At 39.4% G+C, this 25,939-nt stretch overlaps 1 protein-coding gene across 1 annotated transcript in view; it reads right to left on the bottom strand.

The window, feature by feature from the left end:
- The window catches only part of Kif21a (kinesin family member 21A), a 127,617-nt gene that overhangs the window by 30,267 nt on the left and 71,411 nt on the right, over window positions 1-25,939 (bottom strand). Inside the window, exons 8-23 of the mRNA XM_059246935.1 lie at window positions 23,559-23,754; window positions 23,029-23,218; window positions 22,585-22,648; window positions 18,418-18,621; window positions 10,199-10,289; window positions 9,367-9,493; window positions 8,784-8,972; window positions 8,360-8,559; window positions 7,329-7,436; window positions 5,137-5,205; window positions 4,706-4,920; window positions 4,407-4,560; window positions 4,069-4,263; window positions 3,395-3,496; window positions 2,502-2,667; window positions 1,996-2,016 (exon numbers count right to left, since the gene is read on the bottom strand). Coding sequence (XP_059102918.1) covers window positions 1,996-2,016; window positions 2,502-2,667; window positions 3,395-3,496; window positions 4,069-4,263; window positions 4,407-4,560; window positions 4,706-4,920; window positions 5,137-5,205; window positions 7,329-7,436; window positions 8,360-8,559; window positions 8,784-8,972; window positions 9,367-9,493; window positions 10,199-10,289; window positions 18,418-18,621; window positions 22,585-22,648; window positions 23,029-23,218; window positions 23,559-23,754 — 2,291 coding nt within the window. The remainder of the gene's footprint in view (window positions 1-1,995; window positions 2,017-2,501; window positions 2,668-3,394; window positions 3,497-4,068; window positions 4,264-4,406; window positions 4,561-4,705; window positions 4,921-5,136; window positions 5,206-7,328; window positions 7,437-8,359; window positions 8,560-8,783; window positions 8,973-9,366; window positions 9,494-10,198; window positions 10,290-18,417; window positions 18,622-22,584; window positions 22,649-23,028; window positions 23,219-23,558; window positions 23,755-25,939) is intronic.

The following is a 25,939-nucleotide window of genomic DNA, read 5'->3' as shown; positions in this document are numbered from 1 at the left end:
GGAATGTCCATTACTGTTGTCCTTCCCTGGTTGACCTCCCATTCCTCTGACTTAGACTACAGCCCTAATCTCTAGGGAAATTTTCTGCCGTAAGTGACGGGCTCTATCAACCGACAACATTTGCACTCTCTGCTTCTGTAAGCAGAAAACTGAAAAAACTAACCTGTTCCTCAAATAAGCAGGATGACATCTTTCTACAAAATGCCATTAAATAATTTCTCTTCTAAGTTATGGAGCATATGTTCAGTTGAGACACTACAAGAACAGGAAGAAGAGATGGACAAGGGCAACGAAGAAGTAGACAGGGAAAAATGGAGAAAAGGAAGTGAAAGGGGCAGAGCAGAGGACTAGGAGAAAAGGCAGGAACAGGAAAAAGGCAAAACAAGGAGGAAAAAGAGGAGAAGGAAGTGGAGAAAGGGACAGGAAAGGAAGAAGCAAGGATGAGGAAAGGAAGGATGGAAAGACGGAAGGAAGGAGAAAACAAGTCCATTGGACAACGTGTGGATGGCAGAAATGGTACTGAGGAGTGGAACACAGTGCCTTCTAGTCGACCCTAATTGTTACTAATTACTCTTTTATTTATCCTTGTCATGGCTTGACAAGTATCTTCAAATAATGGTGTTTCTATTTATGTTATATTATATATAACACAGTCGATCTCAAGGAAATACTATTTCACAAGAATACATGATACAGGGGCTGGAGAGATGGCTTAGACATTAAGAGCACTGGCTGCTCTTCCAGAGATCCTGAGTTCAATTCCCAGAACCAACATGGTGGTTCACCATCTATAATGAGATGTGGTGCCCTCTTCCCGGCAGAACACTATATACATAACAAATAAATAAACATTAAAAAATACATGGTATAAAAATCAAATAGTCCTGTATTTTATTTGTATAAGAGCTTATCATCTTAAACAGTGAGGGGTCATAGATTATGTTTAGTCTGGGGACACAGATAACTACATTTAATCTTCGTGTTATTTTCCTCTCCTTTACCAATAAGCACTCAGAAAATCTTGAAGAGTTGTATAATTGGAAAAAAGAAAGTTGTGATCGCATTTGTAAATAACTTTAATTAAATAAAAATTGCTCTGAATTCAGCATTCTAACCAATCACTAGTAATAAAATCCCTCTAGTCTCCTGATTCTACACATATCAATCATCATTAAGAGAACGTGAAGATATGACCAATGAGTAGTTGGTCATATGGAAGTCAGGAGCAAGAAAAGGGTTAAAATTTCTATGTGTAACCTAGAGAGATGGCTCAGAGGTTAAGAGCACTGGCTGTTCTTCCAGAGGTCCTGAGTTCAATTCCTAGCAACCACATGGTGGCTCACAACCATCTGTAATGAGATCTGGCGCCCTCTTCTGGCATGCAGATGTACATGCAGGTAGAACACTGTACAACTAATAAGTAAATAAATCTTAAAAAAAAAAAACTATGTGCAATGATCTCTATAGTATCTTCTACATTGAAAATATGATGCTTATGATTATAACCACAATATCAGTGTGTCCAAATAAAGTCCTTGTATTTTATTTAATTTATAAAAATATATATAGCCCTAATAGCCCTAATTTTACTTTTAGAGGGAATAGATGATGAGACTGTCTACAAAAGAAAGTTATTTATGAGGTTAAAACAATGGATGAAAGTTAATAGATACATTTAAAAATTAAAAAGGAACATATACTCCATGTTTTCCTGTAAGAAAGGAAGAATTCAGAAAACGTATAGAATCCCGCCACTGAGCTCAAATGACTATTGGGCTCAAGCACACCTCTTTAAACATCTAGGAATTCCAAAATCAAGAACGTTTAACACAAAAGATTTAGTATTTTTGTTCTTATCATGAACATGTTTCAGAGAAGGTCATGCAGAAACAGTGGCTACCGATAGAACGTTTTCAGATGTGTGCCACAATTAGTGCACGGGACGATTAGTGACTCATGCAGCTGTTTGAGACACAGAAAGCTAAACATACTCACCTTGCGGGGCGCTATCTAGATCTGGATAAACAACAGCGGGAGGAAACAAAAAGCAATACTCCAATCAAAACAAATCCAAAGTTAAAACTCTCACATAGCACAAGATTATGTCCCGATGTTTCGGTATCCAGAATAGATGCCATAACAAACACGGATGCATTTTAGCACAGTTAGGTATGCAGCGTAAAGGTAATGGAACTTGGTTAATCTTTTAAGTAATTGAAATCACCCATTCAGAAGCTTTCCTAGTCTCCTGTATCCATAAAAACCAATGGCTTAATAAAGTGAAATAACCTTAGGTGGGTAATTGTTTCTTGGAATGACAATTAAGTACTTTCCCCCAAATTTACATACACATGCAAATTAAAGTAAGAATGTTTATTAAAAGCCTTAAGTAAGTATAGCATCTATTCAAACAAGCCATAGAGGAAGGAGATACAGATACAATGTCCAAAGAGCCAAGCCATCATGCAAGTCATCTAAGTATATAACTTAATCCAAATTACCTTGCAAAGCAGGGCCTAGTAAAGCATCCAGCTCAGGGTTTAACTCGGCTTTCTCCTTTAACATGTGGAATAAGAGCTGGTTTTGCGTGGCACTGGTGATTTCGGTTTGTTTGAGTCGACCTTCCAGGACTTTAATTTGGGCCTCTTTCTGCGCAGCCTGAAGACCCTGCAACAATAACCGGAAACACCGACTGTCTTACATCACAGGAAACAAAGCCCACCACACTAAAATGCTTAGGGTGCTGACTGTGACACTGGACAGGCCTTAACTCAAACCAGCTCCTCTGCTTACTCTGTTCAGAGGTCTTTGTTCTAAGTTTCTCTGTCCACAATATCACCCTCCAGATTCTCAGTTCCTGCATGTGAAGTGCTGTGGAGCAAGACCTACTTTGCTGGCACATGGTACATAAGAAGTGTGAGAGCACAGTGTAAGGGTCTAACACAGGTCCAGTGCGGGGAGCAAGAGACCTAGCTGTCACTACCTTCGGCAACTGGGAATAAGTGTCCTACTGATGACAAATTAGGTTGGTAGTCAAAAGAGTAGGGGGGTACAACTTATTTTTTTTCCTCTCTGATTTTCTCTTGAGTTGTACAGAGTTAGCAGCAAGCCAGCTGTGATACAAAATCTGCTTCCCCTGACAGTCTTTCACTAAAGCAAAATGGGCTATATCTCTTCTTTGTTTATTTGTTCTAATAAACAAGTGTAACAGAGCCAATAAAACTGGTACAAATACTTATATAAACATTTTATTGTAGCTCTAAAGAAAAAATATTTTATTTTTTCACTTAAGAATTTTATTTCCTTTTACCAAGAGGAGGGTTACTAGAGAGAGAGATTGAAAACTGAATTGGTCACAACTCGGGCTTTCAAGGACAGAATAGCTAAATCTGACCTTATTGATGCCCATTGACAGGAAGTGATCCAGCAGGTACCGAGCTTCAGTAAGTGTGCAGGCATTAATGACAGCAGTGACATCCAATGTCTCACCTTCTTCCTACATCAAACCAGTGGGGAACAACCGTTACTTTGATCTAGACATATTTCAATAGAAGGCAACAGGCTATTGTATTGACTTGACAGCGTGGATAAGTCAACAAAGCTACTCAGGAAAATATCACATGCTTTCCATACTAAGAAATATGTGTTTCAGTCAAAAGTAGACACATCCGAGCAGCTAAAAATTCAAGGCAAGACATAATAAATGATACATGCGATATAATAAAGAATATCACAAGGTCAGTAGAGAGAAACAAGAGAGTAGATTATTCTATGCATAAAACCTAAGAATCAGATTAAACCAATAAATAGAAAATACCTTCATATAAAAATTCAAAGTGCTCTTAAAGATACATAATACAAAAGTTCTTTTCCCTAAGCTGTTAAATATCTAAGATCCCAAGCATCCTATCAACTCACGCTTCTAGCATCTGGGAGGTAAAGGCAGGAGGATCAGAAGGTCATCTTCATCTACACACACCAAGTCTGAGGACAGCCAGGGTGAGAGACTTTCTCTCACAAACAAACAAATACAAGGAAAAAACAACAACTGTCTTTTACAGTACACACCTTGGCTTCCTCCATCTGCATGATGTTAGCCTGACAGTCAGCAATACTATCGTTGATGTAATCTATATTCGCAGTTAGGGACTCCATCTCTTCACTGATGTTAACCACATTTTTATCTCCGTCTCCACTCTCTTTCACTATCTTCTCTCTCCTCTTTGAAAGTTTCTCTCGCCTTTTTGTGAGTTCTTCCCGTTGCTATGGGAAAAAAAAATCAAAGAAACACATATTGGATTTAAATTTTAAGAAAACACACATGGTGCAGTCAAGACAAAATGACACTATAGAAGCATTCAACGTTTCCAGCTAAGGAGGGCAGTTCTAGCTTCTATTTTCCATACCCTGAGGAGTCTGTTCATGTCGGCCTCCATGTTGGAAATGGTCATTTTCTGCATGATGATGTCAGTTACCCGACGTTCAAGCAGCTGCCATTTCATGCGGGCTGTCTTGGAAGTGAACACCCTCCCAGTCAATCCTTTCCTCTGATATTTTTTCCTGTAATCATTTACAAAGACAAATATAATTACTTACACCTTTATTTGATTGTGCACAACCAATACAGAGACCTATTGTGCTTATACAGCGTTCAGTATGAACATGCACAAAGGACCGTATCAGGGCAATTAAGAATCAGCAGGACCTGGTTCCGTTTGTCGTGGGTGTTGGTAACGCCTGGACCCTTGCCACAGGAATTCTCATTTTCTGCTGGGTGCCTGCCCTTGATGCCTCTGCTTCCCCTGCAGCTGTACTGGAACCCACGTCCTGGACAGAGCCGTCAGATGAGCTCAGCTTCCGAGTGACTTTCCCGGCTACTTTATCAGACATGGGTCTTACTTGCCGACGGAGAGCTGTAACCTAAAAGAGCACCAGAGGTTGGTCTAAGTGCTGTCTGTAGAAATGCGCATTACAGGGATGGAGTAGAGTGGTAGAGGATTTGTCTATCACATGCAAAGCTCTAGGTTTAACCACCCCCCCACTCCCGCCAGCATCACAAAGTGAGAAGAAAAGGAATACATTATTTTTTCCAAAAGTCAAAATGTTCCCTCCAAATGGTAAACTTGCTCACTGTACCTCTTCAGTTTTGCGTCGCAGAACTACTTCTTGATTTCTTTTCTGGGCTTCTAAAAGTCTAAGTTGATGCTGTAAGAGAAGATTTGGTATGTTGAGATGGACAACTGAAGCCCAATATGTCCTACGCCTAGGCTAACACACTTCCTCTTACTTCCAGAAAATATGAGTTCTTCACACAACCTGGGTTAATAATCTCATATCCAACATACAGATACTGCTATGTGATGATTTTGTATTCCCCAAAATATTGTGCACCCTAATAAACTTATCTGGGGTCAGAGAACAGAACAGCCACAATATTAAACATAGATAGAGGTTAGGCAGTGGTAGCACACGCCTTTAATCCTATCACTTGGGAGGCAGAGATCCATCCGGATCTCTGAGTTTAAAGACACACTGGAAACAGCCAGGCATGGCGACTCACGCCTTTAATCCCAGGAAGTGAGCCTTTAATCCCAGGGAGTAATGACAGAAAGCAGAAAGGTATATAAGACATGAAAACCAGGAACTAAGCCTGATTAAGCTTTTAGGCGTTTGAGCAACAGTTCAGCTGAGATTCATTCTGGATGAGGACACAGAGGCTTCCAGTCTGAGGAAACAGGATCAGCTGAGGAACTCTCAAGGTGAGGAAGCTGTGGCTTGTTCTGCTTCTCTGATCTTCCAGGATTCACTCTGATACCTGGCTCCAAGTTTGTTCTTATTAATAAGACCATTTAAAATTCATGCTACATTGCTACTTTACTACAGCAAACAATACTGAAACCACCGTCTCTGGCCTGTGAGATGGCCCAGCAAGTAAAAGCAGCAACCTGAGTTCAAGCCCCTGAAACCACAGGGTGGAAGGAGAGAACGGACCCTTGAAAGCTGTCCTCCGACCTCTACTTGCATCATGGCACAGGACACACCCCCACACACTATCCACCAATCAAACAAAAGAAAACAAAAAAACAAAAAACCCACCAAACATCATGAAACAGCCATCTCTAACTAAAAACAGAAAGTCATCTGTATACTTAACTCTTACTTAACTACCACGGTGGCGTTTACTAAGTACAAGTACTTTTCTAAGTGCTTTACAAATGTTTCTCAATCAATTGTTCTTAGACATTTTAAGGACTCCCCAGGGCACAAATAGGAAAAGACTTGACTATTTTCAAGAGTCATTCTTAATACATACAATAATTAAAATTGTTTCAAACACAGAAAAACATATAATCAGGCAATTAGCACTGAATGGTAACTTGGGTGTGCTGGCTAGTTTTTGTCAACTTGACACGAACTTGAGTTACCAGGGAAGAGGAAGCTTTAACTGAGAAGTTGCCTCCTTCAGACTGTCCTTTGGGCATGTCTGTGAGGTGTTTTCTTAATGAATGATTGATATGGGAGACCCCAGTCTACTGTAGACAATGTCATCCCTGGGCAGGTGGTCCTGGTTGTGTAAGACAGCAAGGTGAGCAAGCCGTGGGGAGCAAGCCAGTGAGCAGCCTTCTCCACGGTCTCTGCTTCTGTTCCCACATTCAAATGTCAAGCAATCCTGTTTTACATTCATTAAATAAGATAAAAGTGAAGATATGGGGCCAGCAAGATAGCTCACTGAGTAAAAGGCACTCAATGCCAAGCTTGACAACCTGAGTTCTATCCCCGGGACGTACATGGTGGAGAAGAAGGAGAACTAACTCCTGAAGGTTGTCCTCTGACCTCCATTTGAGCATCATGCCACCTGTACTTGCTCTTGGGTTTCTCTCTCTCTCTTTCTCTCTCTCTCTCTCTCTCTCTCTCTCTCTCTCTCTCTCTCTCTCTCTCTCTCTCCCTCTCTCTTTCTCTAAACTAATAAGTAAAGATTTTAACAAGAAAAGGTTTTTTATGATTTAGACTATTTTTCAAAATCTGAATTCATGAAAGTAGAATTCTGAAGGTAAAGGCGAAAATGCTTTAAGTTCACAGAAAAAATTATTTTATCTATCAAGGACTGGCTATCATCCCAGGTGATGCATCTTGGTACGCATCCCTTGCAATGAATCTGCCCTGAATTTTTATACTGAATTACTATAATTTACATAATAATAATAATAAACTAATGTTTATTTATTGTCCTCAACCTATACTTCCTATGGTTAAAAATTTTACCTCCATTTACCAAACAATCTTGTACAGTGCAGAGCACTCTTCTGTAACAGAGAGACTCTACTCACATCTCTTTTGCGTTGATCCTTTTTCAGCTGAGCAATTTCCCTGTTTCTTCTGGATTCTGTCAGCCTGGCTTTCTCTTGTTCTTCTTTCATTTGCTTCATTAGACGAACCTAAAGTTAGGTATATATACATTATTGAACTTACTCCATCAGCAGATACAGTTGGTAAGTTACACAGACGGGAGTTCTTTCATTCTAAGTATTTCCAGTGGAAGCATGTGGCATCCACAGTATATTTTAGTCAACTGGTGTTTTCAGATGATTATATTTCCAACATATTCTTGTCAAATTCATTAGTGCTCCATGTATGTAGTTTTGATACTTATTACCAGTAGCTGAGTGAGCCTGAACAAGTTACATAACCTCTGTAAGGCTTTGACTTTCTCACCTACGATGTCCTTGTGTACTGTGAAAAACTCAATGGATTGATACCGGAAGGTGCTTATAACAGAACCTGGTACAGGGAAAGAACCTAACAAATGTGGCTATTGTTATGACAGAAACAGCACAACATAATTTACTACTTCTTAAGTCATGTCCGTGTGGTTATTTTTAAGGAAACTGCCTTGATTTTGGTGCAAGAGTAAAGATAATCCCAACTCAAAAACTGATACAGCCGGGCGGTGGTGGCGCACGCCTTTAATCCCAGCACTCGGGAGGCAGAGGCAGGCGGATCTTGGTGCGTTCGAGGCCAGCCTGGTCTACAGAGCGAGATCCAGGAAAGGCACAAAACTACACAGAGAAACCCTGTCTCAAAAAAACCAAAAAAAAAAAAAATCTGATACAAGCATTGCCAGTCTCCTTGGCTTTGTACTGCTCCACACATGGGAATAATACATCTCAAGCTCTAGATGCTACCTCTTGGTGAATGAGAATATGATCAGCGAGACATACACAGGAAGCTGAGAATCTGTTTATATCTTAAACGGGTAGTAGCTACTTTTTTTATTAACTCAAAGAAGAGCCACAATCATAGTTCTGCTCCAGGTTATAAAAGCCGTGGCCACCCAAGCTGAGCAGGAGCAGTACAGTACCTTCGTTTTCTTCATCTCCATGACGTCCTGCTGCAGTTTCTTTAGCTGTTTTTCGTACTGGGACTGGTTTTTGAGCAGCCTGGCATGCTCCTTCTGGGCTGTCTGCAGTCTCTGCAACTCTTTGTTCATGGCGTGGAGCTTCTTTTCATATTCACACTTCACTTTCTTTGCCTTTTCTTCTGAGTACGACTCCACTGAGCCTGGGTGCAAGGGTGGGGGAAATGCATGGTTTCTGTGAGACACGGATCTTTGTTTCGTAGACTTGGAACAAACACCCAGTTCCCAGGACACCATAATGCCTGAGCTCTTCCCTCCTGCAGGTTTTGGCTCACTTGTTTTAGTATCTGCTCAAGTCATCCAGTGGTTCCTACGCTGTCTGATTCACGTGCCTTGACTACCGATTGAGACTCCGCGGAAGACCCACCTAAGTTCTGCAGCACCTGGTCTCTTTCCAGCTGTGTGTCCCGGATCTTATGCTGCAGCATCATCAGCTTCTCCTCATACTGCCTTTTCAGCGTCTGCAGACGTTTCTGGCTGTTCTCCAGCTCATCAATCAGCTTCTGCTTAATGGCAATTTCACACGTGATATTTGCTAAGTCGGCTTGATAGTTAGCTATTCACAGAAGATAAAAATACTGAAAGTAAGCCAAAAGATAATCAACATACCAAGCCAAGAATGTAAAGCTGTTATCTACATTCATGTAGTCACTCAGCAGCCTTGTGGGAAATTTCCTGGCTATATTGTACTCTAAAAAGACAGACTGTTCACAGTGGCCAATGGCAGGTACTGTACACACTAAAGAAATGTGGAAATCACACAGGGACTAACTAGATCTAGCACAGAAAGGAACATCTCTTTGGCCTAGAGCATGCATGAGTCTAGAGTGGTCTTACAGGTCATAAAAATTGCTTTCATTTGCGATAAAATAGAAAACATTAACTTTCCCACCAAAGCCTGAACAGCTTCCCAATATGAGTCTTCTGCCTTCATGCTAAGGGGCAGGTACCTTTCTCATCTGATTCAGAGTCAGATTCATCAGAACTTTCTCCTCCTTCAATGTCATCCTCTTCTTCATCTTCCTCTTCCTCCTCTTCCTCCTCATCCTCATGATCACTCACTTCTTGATTCTCTTCCTGCAGTGTGATTTGTGACTGTTAATAGCACAGTATAGGCAAGCAAACTGATCACCTCAGTAAGAGAGGTGCAGGAGTATGGACCCCAGAAGCACAAAACTGTCATCATGTATGTATATGCATGCTCATGTGTGATGTGTGCATCAACACCTATCAATGTGGATGCCAGAGCAGGCTGTCCAGTGTCCTCCTCTATCACTTTCCACAATATTCCCTTCAGTGGGGCCTGTCATTGAACCTGAACTCACTGTTTTGGTTAGGCTGGCTGACAGGCAAACTCCCTGAATCTGTCTGTCCTGACTCGCCAACTCAGGTTACAGGCCATGCTCAGCTTTCACATGGATGCCAGGGATCTGAGAAAGTCCTCACACTTACACATGGGGCTTTTACCCACTCAGCTACCTCCCCAGACACTGAATTATTTTGCTTTTCTTTAGTTTAAAATCATTGTAAGAGTTTAAGGCTATTTATTATGCAATAACTTTGTCTTGAAGAATTCTTCATCTCTCACAGTATCCCATCTGCATACACAAACACAATTTTCACAATGCACTAGATGGAGATTTGCCAGTAATTAACAGCTGGCCATTCTGAAAAAAAAAAAAAGTCCTCAAGGAAACAGGAAACCGTAGCTATGATAACAACTTCCATTTAGTTTGTATACATAAATGACTACAATCTATACGTTTGTTCTCCCACACTTACCACTTCTAAACCATTGTTTTCTTTCTCTGAAACGCCCTTCTCTTCCTTCTTCTCCTGGTCAGTGTCTGCATTATCCTCCTTCCCAGACACACTTTAAAAAAGGAAAAAGAGAAAAGGAATATGAGATAAGTACAAGGGAAAGTCTTCACTTTTTTTTCTTAGATTTTTTTTTTAAACCATCAACAAATTATAAAAACGAAATGCAAGGGTTAATCATCTAACTAAGCAAGGCTGCTCTGTCTGAAGATTAGAGAAAACAGATCTCACCATGTGACCAAGAATGTAAAAATTGACAGCACTGAAGGAAGTTTCTCTTCTAGAAAGACTGACAACAGGCCAGTGAAGTGTAACATCTGATGAGACAACAAAGTGGCCCCACAGTAACAGCCAATTAATTCCAATGCTCCACAACTTCAATTTAAAAGAAATCAAAAGACACAGTTTTGGCTCCCCATCTAAATTCATGAAAACTTCTCTCATATAAACAGAAAGCTATAAAATGATGCTTATTAGTATCTTAATAAATTTAAGATTAATTTTAAAGGTTCAAAATTATTCTGTCACAGTTGAGCCTGCCTCTACGGCTGCATCCATCAGTGCTGGCAACTTTTCTTAGGCCGTCTGCATAGCACAGCGTCATTTCTCGTTATATGAGCACAGAGCGAACTCCAAAATTATCTGAAGTTCAGGCTGCCCTCTGACTGACTCAGAAATGCCAGCGTCTACTACAAGTTTCACCATGAAAACTGAAGCCTTCCTCCTCAGTTTACCTGATGCCTACAGGCATAACCACACAATGGTTACGGCTGAACTCAGTTAGTCTGGTAGTCCTAAGCGAAGGTAGAAGACTACAGTGAGGGAATTTTTGGCACACCCCAATCGCTCCGATCTTTCTTGGGTTTACCAGGCATGATAAACTATGCACAGAAGTTACACTTGGGCTCACTAGACTCATGTATAAACAGTGTTAATATAGCAAATCTTAAATAATCCATACAGTTTGGGTTACAGTGGAATTTTAAAATCATTAAGATTAAAAAGAGTCAAATACAGCAATATTTCCAAACAAACTTCCTTCAGAAAGCACTTTATGATAGCCACTATTTCCACTAGATATTCCACTAATAAAGAACTTCCTGATTGGTACTTGGGCTTATTTCTAGTTTATAAGTGAATAATTTGACCTCATTTGGGCCCTGTTATTATTACTTAACTCTAACATTTAATTCCAGGTCCCTATTCTTGTACATATTTTTATAATTAGAACAATAATATGAATATTTTTTCTCCTAAGCACTTTCCAATTTTTAATTTGTTTATTGATGTGATTATTTATTTGATCTGCCATTCCCACTGAACTAAAAGTCTCTTGAGAGTAAGACTCATATGTATATGGCTTATCATTCATTTACCCACGGCCTGCACGGGATAAATTACACTAGTGTTTATTAAATAAGTCAATCCCTATGAGCTACATGAACACCTGTGTTTGAGTAGTCCTCTGTGTCTCACATACCAGTCAAGTTAGAATGGAAAATAAGGTTTGAAATATTATAAAAATGCATGGAACATAGCAATGCCTTTGGAGTGAGAAGTAAAAGCCACTAAGAATAGCAATACCGTGGTCATAACTGGAGTCAAATAAAGTGCAACAGACTTTCGTGAACGTCATTAAATCATTGTACTAGAGGAAAATAAAGTGGGAGAAAACTAGGAACCATATGGAGTGAACAACTATGACAAATCCAATCATATTCAAAGGCCAGCAACACAGACTCAAACACTGCTGTGCTAGAGGCTGGGACCCAAGCTGTAAGACACACAGAGGATGTGTGGAAGGAGGATTATTGTATTTGTCATCAGTTTCCTCCTCTTCCCTGATGCTGCCTTACTTACTGCTACTGGAGAATAACCTCCACTCCTGCTGGTTGTTACACTACAGCATCATCTGAAATCCCTTTGCTCGGGTTTATGGCCCCACAACTTTATTACAAATACTTGACTACCACACCTTCCTGCTCCTTCAAGTAGTTAATATCCGGCCTAACAAATGTTATCGTTGATTTATATCTCCAATCATAAATTCTCCTTGCACTCTGATACAGAAAAATCAGCGTCATAGTTATATATGTTATGCTTCTAAAAAATACTTGTAAAGTTTAAGCTTTACAGGTGATATTAATAAATATTGTATCTCAAGCACTCTCATTGTCTTTGATACATGGTAACAAATTGATAACCCCAAATAGCTATCTAAGGGTAGTAATTAAATTTATACTTTACACAAAACCAAAATCTTGGGAACTGGAACGAACGTAAGAAATTAATCTCTTCATCTGGCAAATAAAATAAATAAGTAAACTGTGGCCTTGTGAGGTTTTCCACACAAGGGACTAAGAACAGATGTCCTGAGTCCTAGCATGAAACACCCACATCCTGGGGAGCTTGTTAATGCAGAATGCTAGGCTTCATCTATATGCTACTGCATCAGATACATTCAGATACAGTTATGCTTGTGAATTGATGATTGAGATATAGTCCTAGAAGACTAAGCTGCCCTGCATCTGCTGTCCTATATGATCACATGACAGTCAGAGCAGCCTCTGTTTACCAAGTCTATATGTATATACTTCAAGGACGGAGTAATTTAATGTGGTAACATGGTTCCACATATAACGTTAAAGATTCATTGTATTGTGAGCTTTCCAAATAGGAGAAATTTTGCATGTATAATTTTTTTAGTTCAGCTGATAAACATGCTGTCCTAAACTAATGATGTTTAGTTGAGTTCCAGTGTGAGCAATAGGCAATTAGGATTACATTCTGGTCACAGAATACTTTTTAAGTTATAAACTTCTAGAACATAAGCTCAGAAACTTTAGACTCGGTATAGGATATGGAATACCACTAAGGTGAATATATTATAAACTAATTTATGATTTAATAGATCTAAGGTAAACTAGTCATTTACATGTTGTGTACAGGTTGTCAAGCTTAACTTTCAGTAAGAGATGATCTGTGACTCTAAGGCAGAGCTTCGCGGATAACTGCACTTCATCTGAAACTACCTCGTCAACTGGGCTACATGATTTGGTGGCTTGTTTTAGAAAACTCGAGGAAGAAAGGCTCTAATACCAAGCAAACATTTACTTATCTAAATAAATACTCATATTCAGGTAAGGCTCCACGAAATGGAGGTCACCTACTCACTTCTAGTTTGCAACGGGAAGAAAGGGACCTGTCCACATTTTAATATTCGCTTGAAATACATGTGGAAAGTTAAAACAACATTTCTCTAGTTTAAATTTCAGGATTCCTTGTCAATCTGACCTGTAGGACAGTCGCAGTTCCTTTTGCCCTTCTACCATTTTAATGTTTCCTACAAAGATTCCAGCAAATAAGGAAGAGAGGCGTCTGCCCACGAGTTAGCGTTTGCTACGACAAAATGTCAATCACTGCCCAGTTACTAACTCCCACTCTGCTCACAAGCCTCCCCTAGATACAGAAATGCTGATATTTGTTTATAAATCTGATGGTGAAGGTTTGTCTAATTTTACTGAAAAGGGTTAAGTAATCATCATACTTCCGGCAATTTATTTGAAAGTTAATGAAATTGGTTGCATTTTAATTCAAGTAACCACAGAGTTCATTACTCTTAAATACTTTTACTTTTTCTCTGCTATTTTTTTTTTTTTATAAAATATCATGACTTTAAGGAGGACCACAGCTAATCGAGCCTGAAGCAGTCTACAATTCTATGGCACATTTTCTTGCAAAAGGAAATAACGTATTTAAATGACATTTGAATTTAGAAAACAGAACAAAACAAAACAAAAAAAACCTGGGAAATATTCCAACCTTCTCTCTTCTCGATTGCTTTCCTCAAGTTTCTGTAGCCTTCAAATCACGAGGCACAGTATGGGAAGGCCAAGCCAATGAGGGCAAGCCAGACAGCGAGAGCAGAGTGGTAAGAAGGTAAAATGGCACATGAGCTTGAAGATGTTGAAACAAACCGCAAAGATATCATTAAAAGACAACACGCAGTAAAAAGGCAATACATGTTCTATGACGACGAACTAGAAAATCAAGAGTATGACATCTAAGAAGAAAATACAGGTAATCGGTGGGAACCGTTTTACAGTAAAGTGCAATCTTTACAGTAAAGTGCAGTCTCAGTTTACATGAGATGGTAAGTCCTGACTGGATGTCATGGCTATTGTTAGCCAGAAATAGATCAATTTTTAAAATTCTTCCCCATAAGGAAAGGCTACTTTCAACAACATCCTCTTCCTTTCCAATCTTTCAAAAGATTTTTTTATGGTATCATCGAAAGACCTTCACTGAGTAATGCCTTTATACCATAAATGATAATACTAATACGACATACAAGGTACTACTTTAAGAACTTGACTTCATTTGTGTTATGATATATATAATCATCACTAACTCTAAATTTAAAAAACGCATGTCAGAAGTATATGAGATGGTATTACAGACAAATGAATGTGGCTGTTATACGATCAGTGAAAAAAATACAATCTTGTTAATTGATAAAATTTTAACAAGGTTGGGATCAAAAATTTGCTACTAAAAGGGCATATCACTAAGGCAAAGGTGGAAATAAAATGGGAATTTTAGTACTTTCCATTAGTAACACCGTTCTTTAATCAGAATATCAAAAAAACTATAAATTGATAGATATAGGTTTCAAAATATAACTTAAAGAATATCCAACATACAAAATTAGGGACCTTTACTCAATGGAACGTACTATATATGAATATTTGTCACGTGGACAATATAGATGGGCTAGGCTCTGATTAGGCAAATTGCAAACTGCACCCAGCACACTGTCTAGAACCCCACAAAATCCTCTTGGAATCATTAATATTTACAATCATGAAGAGAATTATCTCTTTTAAACTTATGATGTATGGTTTCAAGTAATTTTTATTTCTTGGGCAGTGGTTGTCTCTTACAACCAATTTACACACTGCTTTTCTAATATCAGACTAGCAATCTGAGAAACAATTCTGCAGAGAGATATTCACCGGGGATCAGACAGTGGAGCACAGTGACTAGGAAAGGGGAGAGTCTACACAGAAAGACCCATGTTTCCAGAGTCTCAAACCAACACCACTACGTCCAAGTGCAGCACAGTCGGGAAGACGACAGTGTTGTACCGTAGTTCATTTAAAGCTGGATATCCAAAGGCACCAGACTAAATGTGTGAGTGGTCAATTTTCCTTATCTCTATACACAAAACAGTGCACATACACACCCCCCCCCCCCAGTGCAATCTAGGCTCGCACTGATGATAATGAACTACAGTGCTTAAAGTATATGGCTTCCTGGTTAAGGTTCCAAATTTTCTATTATCATTATTACTATTATTATTAATGTTATTATTGCTGAAACCCTATTGGTTTGTGTTTGCTTTGCTTCAGGCCTTTGCCTAAGACGGGAGCTTATTTATATTTTTAAAACAAGAATTTATACTGCATAGATCTAAAAGTTACTTAGACCTAAATGTGACTAGTGAAGTGCTTTTTGTTTAGGTTTCCTTTTTTTTAATGTGACATCTGTGTGTGTGTGTGTGTGTGTGTGAGCATGTGTGTGTTCATATGTGTATACATGTGTTTGTGTATGCATGTGTGTATATGTGTGTGGTGTAGCTGTGTGAGTGAGGTGTGTATGTGTGTGTATGCATGCATGAGTGTGTGCGCACGTGTGTGCACACGTGTATAGCTGTGTGAGTGGGGTGTATGTGTGTGCGTATGTGTGTATGTGAGTGTGTGTGTGTGTGTGTGTGTAGCTGTGTGAACGGGATATGTGTGTGCATGTGTGTGTGTGTGTGTGTGTGTGTGTGTAGCTGTGTGAACGGGATGTGTGTGTATGTGTGTGTGTGTGTGTGTGTGTGTGTGTAGCTGTGTGAACGGGATATGTGTGTGTATGTGTGCGTGTGTGTGCATGTGTGTAGCTGTGTGAGCAGGGTGTGCCTGAGTAAGTCGGAGGCTGCTTTCCGGAGGTAGTTTCCTCCCTCCACTGAGGGTTCCAGGGACCGCACTCAGGACTTTAGGCTTGTCAGAAAGCGTTTTGGGTTTGTTTGTTTTTTTCTTGTGTGTTTCTCCCTGAGCCAGCTCCAGCCCAGGTTTTCAGCTTTTGAATATAGAACACTTGTCTACAGAACAAGACAAATATCATTAAATTCTATGAATTGCCTATGCAGTTATGTGAGGTCACAAACTGGCTCTGGAGACCTTTCTATGGGACTAGTACACAAAATAAACTCTTTAGGCACAAAAATCATGTGTGGGTTTGACAAAGGGACACTGTATGTGAAATATGTTCAAAAAAGCGCTTTCCAAGCACTCTGTGAGTGTTGGTTTTAGGAATGCTAATTGGTTTTCTCATGTCAACCTTTCACTTACCTAGCTGCTTGACTTTGCTCACCAATATTTTACCTCTACCTACAGCTCCACGTATTAGGAAGTAACTTCTCTCTTCACTGGGCATCCTTACGTTTAGTCTAGCAGTTTGGGAAGTCATTATTATGAGAATGTACTATTGTCTTCACCTGACTGCCTGAGTCTTTCACAGAAAAGCAACCTTAAATCACCTCTGCTTTGTCTCTTTTCTGTTTCCCTTACACTAGACAAGGCTTCTGGATTAAAGAAACCAGCACAAATATAAACCAAGTATTTTCCATTAGTACTGTCAGCCCAGTGCTTATTAGAATGCATTTTCACAACAATAAACTGAACCAGAGCTATTAAGTACCTATAACCACAATAAAAAATATCAAAATGACTTTATTAGGATCCCTTTTTAATCTTTTATTACTCATATTCAATAAGTAATTAAAGCAACATCTAAATTAAATTTAAAAGGAAAGTATAGACTCAGCCCATGGCCTTGAAAACTGCACTCCTACTTACACTTACTTACTCATGAACACAAACTACCTCGGCCCTTAAAAACAAGTCACACTATCTACAGAAGTGAATTTCGCAAGTCAATGATAAACCATGGGAAAGCATCTCATGTTCATTCAAGCACAACGTGAACATTAACTCCCATAGTCATGTGGTCCTTACTGGAGTGCAGCTGTACACCACGAGAGACCTAGTCACGATCTATGTCCTACTGTTGCTGCCATCATCCATGAAAAGCACCTACGAAAACATCACGCGCTCAAGAAACCATTGCCTCCTAGCCACATGTGCAACTTCCTGCTTTAATTATTTGTCTTTCTACCATGAAGATACAAGGCAGGGTTAACCTAACAGATTGAAGTTTCTAATAACGTTCAACAACTGACTGTTCAAGGAAAAAACAAATGCCTTGTTTTCTAAACACTTTTCTAAGTAAACTGAAGGAAACAGCCTGTAAAAAGGCAATGATGTTCCTGAGCCTCCTTATAACAAGACTACGGAAGAGAAGATTGCTTGGCCTCCCTTTGAATATGTAGCCAAAAACGTTTAAAGTGAGTTCCAGTGGCATGTTCAATATATTCGTGGTAAATAATTGGACTGTACTATAGAATCAATAGGTAAATACATAAGTAATTTGAGGACTTAACCACTCACACATTACAAATGGTCAAATTTTCAATTTTTCCCTTTTCTTTTCCCACTGACTTGGGCAAACGGGAGATATCACGGCACGGGAAGCCTACTGCAGTGGTAGAAAGCTAAATACTTCCCCGAGAGATTCAGAAAACCTGAAATACCATGGAGAACATTCATATAATCAAATTAGAAACCCTGAAGGAAATATTTAGAGACCAAATGACATTTGGACGGATTAGTCAGCCTTTAGTTAAACTAATCAGTTAACAGAATTAGAACGCCTATGAGACTACGCAATTCTATTAGGAAATGAAAAGAGTGGACAACACACTGTTACAATGGGACACAGAAGCTTCACAGAAAAGCAGGATGGATGGAATGCAAAAGCAGCGACTTTAAACAACAGTCTAATAGTTTCTAATAGTAAACAAGCCTTGTCATAGTCTAAGCACCATTCGTTACTACGTGCTTATCGCTAAACTTAATTTTCTTATATATAAGTAGAGATAAACCATTAGAAAGCATATAACTGTAATCGTAAGCTAATTTAAATAATTTTTATGTATTCATAGACTCATGAGACGGTGCACACATACAGCAATTACAAATTAAATGTCCTGGAAAAAATATTTGATTTTATAATACTACCTTTTCTTCTTCTTCTTCTCTTTCCTTTTTAGCTTCTCCAAATCTTTCTTGGCTAGATCTATAATTTCAATAGTTTCTTTGTCTGAAGACAGTATGGTGGGAGAGAAAGCTGACGACCCACTGAAATACGGTGATCTTGCTGTGGCTCTGGTCAAGGTTTTTCGAAGGTTCTCATTCACTGCTTCACTTTCTAATAGTTTTGCCCTAGTGAATAAAAATATCTTTAAGTAGGAACAATTTTTATTACAGTAAAACATTTTTAAAAACTCTTATGCTGGCATCTCCAGGTATATATCCTGCAGCCTTGAGCTCCAGGACACAGCTGTGTAACCATTACCGCCGTGCACACATATGAAACATATTCCCCTTAGCTAATATGTCATGCTTTTCTATATTTTCAATGCAGCACAAAGCCTGGACAGTACCAAAATGAAAGCCGAAAGTATATGAAAGTATAATAAACCACCTACCAATAATATGTATTTCAGACTATTATGGAACAAACAGCAACTGGTTTGTTGTTTTATTTCCAAGGCTTGCATTTAGTAGGGCCTGAAACCTGGCGGGCTCATTTCCATTAACTCCAGCCACATGAACAAAGGCCAGTTTTTTTATAGGCTAGAGAGAGAATGTGTCTTTATCCCTCTCTTTCCCCTCCCTGTCCCCCAACACATAAACACACGTGCTGTTGCTCGAGTTTTACTGACTAAATGGCAGTGTGACAGGAGAGAAGGTATTAGCCATCTCAGGGAAAGAGCAGAGTCATGGCATAGAGTTCATCTGACACTGGATCTGGGCCATCCATCACTAAAAGCCCCTACTGTTCCCTGTGTAAAACAAGGATTAGAACAGGTTATTTTCTCTAGGGTTCCTAGGAGAATCAATTATGTAAATTTAAATTTAAAACTTGCCGCACTGCAACTATAATTAAACACAATAAAAATTCTTATGAAAATTAGAAATAATATCATTACCCAACAGTAGTAAAATAATTAATTATAAACACAGGTAGTGCTACAGAATCCTGAAAACTATGTTCATGATGCACTGTCGTACTGCAAAGAACAGATAAGATGACAGATACACTGTTATGAATGAATATATGAATATGAATACCACTGAAAATAACTGAAGAGATAAAGCAAAATGCTAACTTCAGTTCTCAGCTCTGGAAAGAGTAGAAATTTAGTGATGTCAGTGTTCTCTTTTTTATATTGTCCTCCTCCTACAAAAGTTTCAATATCACCAAATTAAATGATGATTGCTTCAGTCTATTAAAAGGTCACTCTTATGATTTAATAATCTGAATAATAAGATTTAAAATAAATATCCAAGTTGTGATAAAATTCAGATAAATTTCACTTAGTTTAAGGGATTGGGAATAAATCTTCACAAGAGTAAATTCTGACAGAAATATGGATTAAAGGAGATTAGTAGGTAAAAATAGAACTTGAAAAAATGGGCTAAGTGACACACTGGACCTGTACAGCTCCTTTTGGCTTCAGAACATTCAGACTCTATTGTTTTACTCAAGTCCATAATAACTTTGTGAGACTTAAGTATTTCTTCTTATAGACTAGCACATTAAAACTCAGAGATGTCAGGTAATTTAGAAGAGTCAGGTAATGTACAGTGTCAGATAATGTAATGTGGAGGTGTCAGGGAATACACAGGTGTCAGGTGATGTAGAGATATCAAGTAATGTAGAGATGTCAGGGAATGTACAGGTGTCAGTGGATGTAATATAGAGGTGCTAGGTAATGTACAGTGTCAGATGTAATGTAATGTATAGGTGTCAGGGAATATACAGGTGTCAGGGAATGTACAGGTGTTAGAGGATGTAATGTAGAGGTGTCAGGGAATGTAATATAGAAGTGCCAGGTAATGTACAATGTCAGATAATGTAATGTAGAGGTGTCAGGGAATATACAGGTGTTAGAGGATGTAATGTAGAGGTGTCAGGGAATGTAATATAGAAGTGCCAGGTAATGTACAATGTCAGATAATGTAATGTAGAGGTGTCAGGGAATATACAGGTGTTAGAGGATGTAATGTAGAGGTGTCAGGGAATGTAATGCACAGGTGTCAGGGAATGTACAGGTGTTAGAGGATGTAATGTACAGGTGTCAGGGAATGTAATGCACAGGTGTCAGGGAATGTACAGGTTTCAAGGAATATAGAGGTGTCAGGTAATGTTAAATGTAGAGATATCAGGTAATGTAGTGGGGTCAGGTAATATACAGGTATCAGGGAACATAATGTAGAGGTGTCAGGGAATATACAGGTGTCAGGAAATATAAAGGTGTCAGGTAGCACCTTATTAATAAAAAGGAGATTAAACATCAATCCAGGTAATCCAATTTGAATTCAGAGTTCACTTATGGCTACCTAATATGTCAATTATTGTCACATGGTACATTATAAACCTGGGACTCTAGGAGACTACTCCTTAAAGCTGGGACACATCTAATTAAAGAGCCACCAAAGTGATATCCAAGTCAGGACTATAAAACAAAGGATTAACCCATTCAAGGAAGGGATTTGACAACTGACTGCCCTTGGCCCCTGAGTCATCATGAAGCACTGGTAAATGCTTCAAGGAAAAGACTCAACACTGTGAACATGAAGGTACTGGGTGCTGCGTTTAGTCACTCGGAGTGGAAATCATACTGGCGATCTCCTAGGAAATAACGATGCTGTCCTACCATTGGGCCGATGGTGAAATCAAGGTTTACATGCAGCTTTAGAATAACAGGGTGGAGGAGAGGAAACAAGAGTATAAAAACCAGAACACAATCAGCAGGAATCATGGCCAGAACCCAGGGAGTGAAGGAGAGGAAGAGCAGCTGACTACAAATGAAAGAGGACCTTCAGAGACTGAGAGAGCAGCTGTTTCTCAGGGCATGGCAAAAAAAAAGGGGGGGGGGAATTCTACAAAGTGAGGAGAGATTGGTCTGATAAATTCTAGACAGCTCAGGGACAGCTCTCCTAGTCAGGGTAGAAACTGACAGTTTAGGCTGAATCCTGTGCAGAACCAGGACACAAACCCAAAAGGCCTCTGTCCAACAGTAAGGCATGAAACTTCACACACACACACACACACACACACACACACACACACGAAAGTCACAATCATGTAAATAACTTTATTGCCATTTTAACATTAGACTATCTGATTTATCTTCAATTTTTGAACCATTTAAGAGAGCAAGAAAACTTTGTGGAGGCAGGAAGTGGAGAGAGTGCTTGTCACTGAGAATGACTAGAATAGCCCAGGGATGAAAGGGGACAAATAACGCAAATTCAAGACAGGGAAATGTGAGAGTAGTTATGAAGTGGGACCTCCTCCCACTTGGTTATTATCTGCAGACACTTCCCCATGGAGCTGACTAAGGTTTTACTCCATGAGAAAATAACTAAGCATCAGGGCAAATTCTGAAAACTAAAATTCTTCCAGAAGTGCTTAATGTCCCTGTCCTGTTTCACATCCCTATTCCCCCAAATCTTTTCTCCATAGACTTCTCCACATCTATTCACCATGGATGGACTTTTTTATTTTATTAAATTCTGACATTTCTATTTACTGCACATGTCTAGTTACAATGTTCTACTAAAGACTGTGGCTTCCATAAATGTCAAGCCTGCCTCCAATCCATGATATCCATGCTCAAATGTGAGCATCTGCAGCATGTCTAAAAAAATGTAAAGGAAATGTACCAGAGAAAGCAGGGACTTGGTGAGTCACATAATAGCTAAAGAGGTAAAAGGGAACAAGAAGGAACAGAAAATACAGAAAGTTAAAGATTATTCATAGACTTTGATGTATTTCCAAGAGACAGGGAAAGAGCCACAGGTCTGAAAGGCAGTAAGGGTAGCTTCACCAACATCAGGTATGCCTGTCCTATATTTGGGTTTGGTGATGTCCCATAAAGTCTGAGCAGCACCAGTAACAGGATGATATGGAAAAGTAGCATGGGAAGGAAGAAGGGGAAAAACTGGCTTGGAATATGACATGATGAGAAAGCCAAGTATCTAGTTCCGTATAGTCAACACAACCGCAGGACTGAAACAGCAACATGAACAGTTCCAGAACAATCATCCCAGCAGACAGAAATATTACAAACACTGCACAAACTGACATGCGTTACATGTTCTAGAAAACTATACCTGAGATCTTCAATTTCTTTGATGTAACTATGAATCATATTACTAATCTCTTCATTCCCTTCACCTGCAAGATGAAATATGAAATGAAAATTTTATTTTAAAATGAAGACTTCAGTATTGGGAGTACAGCACAATGGACTAGTACTTGCCTGACATGCATAAGGCCCCAGGTTTGAAACTTAGTACCAAAATAAAACACAATTCCTACAACAAATTGCCTGCTCTGAATGACATAAACAGATCATAAAATAAAACATTGCACAGGGCACATTTTTTTTTTTACATAGGAATATCTTATTTTTTTAATTAGGTATTTAACTTGAAATTACAGGTTGTATATAAAAATGTAACATTTCAACTTCACCTATTTTGAGTAAATAATCAACACAAAGAATGATGCCTTTCAGAAGTTAATCTCTCACCCACCGCACCCTAGACACATACCTGCTCTGGCAAGAACCTGATTGGCCTGATCACTGACAAGCTGTGTGATTCTGGCCCTCAGCGCATCCACAGTCTCTTGCATGGCTTTTATTCTTACACGCAGGTTGTTATTTTCAGTCTGCAGCATAGCGTTCTCGTGAAACATGTCATTGATGCTCTCCACACCCTCCTCGTCAATGATTCTTTTGCCCTTGAGAAGAAATATTCCCTCATTGGTTAAGGCTTTAAGTACACAAGCATTTTCATTAAAGACACCCCAAGATCACACAGTTCTACAACCAACAGCCTTTTTATCTTCCCAGCCCCAAGGCAAAAAAATCAATTTCCTCCAACGACAGTCTTTCAGGGTGCATTAGTCAGCTGAATTACAGATTGGGTAAGAAGTCTTTTGAAGAATTCTAGAAAATCCAACTTCCCAAAGACTACTCCAAAGACAAATCTATTCAACCCCGCCAAAAAGACATGATTGCATTTGTATGACACTGGCCTTCAGTGTGTCAGAGAACGGCCAGTCACTCCTGTTGGCTTACTGTTTTGTACTCCATGAGCTCCATCTGAAGTCGTGTGATCTCACTTCGGAGGGCATTGATTTGCTGACTCGCTCTGTCTTGATTGACCATCACCTTGTTCTTGATATTTCTCGCTCGGTTGGCATATTTCAGAGTGTTTAGTGTCTCCATAAAATCTCTGTCTGAAGGGCTGACACACGCTATCATGATTGTTTGGCTGAAAAGTTACAAATAGTAATTGGTTGTAAAAATAAAAGCAAATACTGAAATACTTATTTTCAAAGTCCTGCCGTTTAGAGACCCACAGCCAAACAGTAAGTGGAGAGAACGCCCAAATGGGAGATCTTCATTGGTTCCCTCCCCTCAGAGATGAGGAACCTTGCAGAAGAGGGGGAGGAAGAATTGTAGGAGCAGAGAGGTGGAGGACACCAAAGAACACAGCTCACAACATCAACTAAGTAGAGCTCATAGGGCCTGACAGAGACTGAAGCAATAATCATAGAGACCGCATGGGTCTACTCTAGGTACCCTGCATATACATTATGGTGATGTAGGTTGGTATTCTTGTAGAACTCTTAACAGTGGGAGTAGATGTCTTTGACTCTTCTGTCTGCCCTTGGGACCCTTTTCCTCCTACTGAGTTGCCTCACTCAGCTTTGATATGAGGGCTTGTGCCTAGTCTTATTGTATCTTGTTACGCCATGTTTAGTGGATATCCCTGGGAAGCCTGTTCTTTTCTGAAAGAAACAGAGGAGCAGTGGATCTGGGGGAAGAGGGGAGGTAGGGCTGGGAGGAGTGGAGGGAAGGAAAACTGTGATGGCGATACACACAAAACAAAGAAAGGAAGGAAGGAAGGAAGGAAGGAAGGAAGGAAGGAAGGAAGGAAGGAAGGAAGGAAGATAGGTCCTGCCTTTCAAATAGCATCTTCCCTTGAAGAAAAGATTGATGCCACTAACTTAAAAATAAAGTCAAGTTTAAAAGTCCCCATGCTTTAAGACTGCCTTAACAAAAGGATTTTGTTTACTTAGGTAACACAGGGGAGAAAGGATATATATTATGTTTTCTGATGTATAATCCCTTGAGAATGTATGAGTATATACATTTGTCTCTCACTTCTATGTAAACTTTTTGAGGCAATGTATACAATAATTTTAAAACTATTTTAACTACAAATATGGCATATTGAAAACAAAAATAATGCCATTTCATTATTTTAGCATTTTAAAAAATTCTTCCAGAGTTGGAGGGATGTCTTAACAACTATGAATACTGGCTGCTCTTGCAGAGGATCTGGATTCGATTCCCAGAACCCAGAGCACACAATCCTCTGTAATTCCAGTCCCACAGTATCCAACACTGTCTTCTGGCCTCCAGGGGTGCTGCATGCATGTGGTATACAGGCATACATGCAGGCACTCACACATACATATAGAAACTAAATTTAAAATGTTTTAAATTGCTTAAAAACTTCTTCCTTTTCACTGATGTTTTGATTTGATTCCGCTTTGAATTATCTACGAAATGTAATCATATTCAAACAACAGATAATCATATTCAAACAACAGAAGCATACAGTATAAAACCTCATTTGTGGTTGAATAATCTAGGTTTTGGGGTTCCTGACCAGATCACACTGGAAAATACTGCTTACAGTCATGATAAACTGACTCATCAAAATTGAATAGTCAAATGCATATGTGCCCCAGCTATTATGTTTGTCAGTAAATCACATGAAGGCTCTCCCAGACACTTGCAATCCAATTTAACATGATGTAAGAACAGCAGAATACTGGTATTCTTTCTCTACCTCCTGGTCAGCCACAGGCTCCCACTGCCATAACGTTCTCCCTCATCACAAGGAGCAAACACAGACTGACATCTTTAGAACTGTGCAAACTTCTCTCTTCTGCAGATGCCTCACAGCTCACTGTATTCTCATCAGATGCAATTATTTATAGAGAAACATGCTGGAAACCTGAGGCAGCACGATATGAGTGTATTGATTTGTGTCTTAATGTCGCTGTTTCTGAGCACTGATACCATTGCCATCTATCATTGCTTAAACTGAAATGACTCAGTCTGTAAAGTGCTGGCCGCACAAGCATGCAGAACCAAATCTGGACCCCCAGCAGTCACTTACGTGAGCCTGCAATCTCAGACCTTGGGAGACAGAAAGAGAGGATCCGAGGCCTTGCTGGCCAGCCCATCTAGCTAATCAGTAAGCTCCAAATTCAGCGAGAGAACCTATCTCAAAAACTAAGGTGGCAAGCCACTGAGAAAAACACCCACATCAACCTCTGGCTTCTACATGGACACACCCAGGCTCACGAACATGTGAACATATTTAACATACTCAACCTGCATTTAAACACCCAATTTACCTACCGTGGTAGAAAATTAAC

Source organism: Peromyscus eremicus, chromosome 20, assembly GCF_949786415.1.
Source record: "Peromyscus eremicus chromosome 20, PerEre_H2_v1, whole genome shotgun sequence".
Classification (NCBI taxonomy): domain Eukaryota; kingdom Metazoa; phylum Chordata; class Mammalia; order Rodentia; family Cricetidae; genus Peromyscus; species Peromyscus eremicus.
This window is presented reverse-complemented; position numbering and strand designations above follow the sequence as displayed.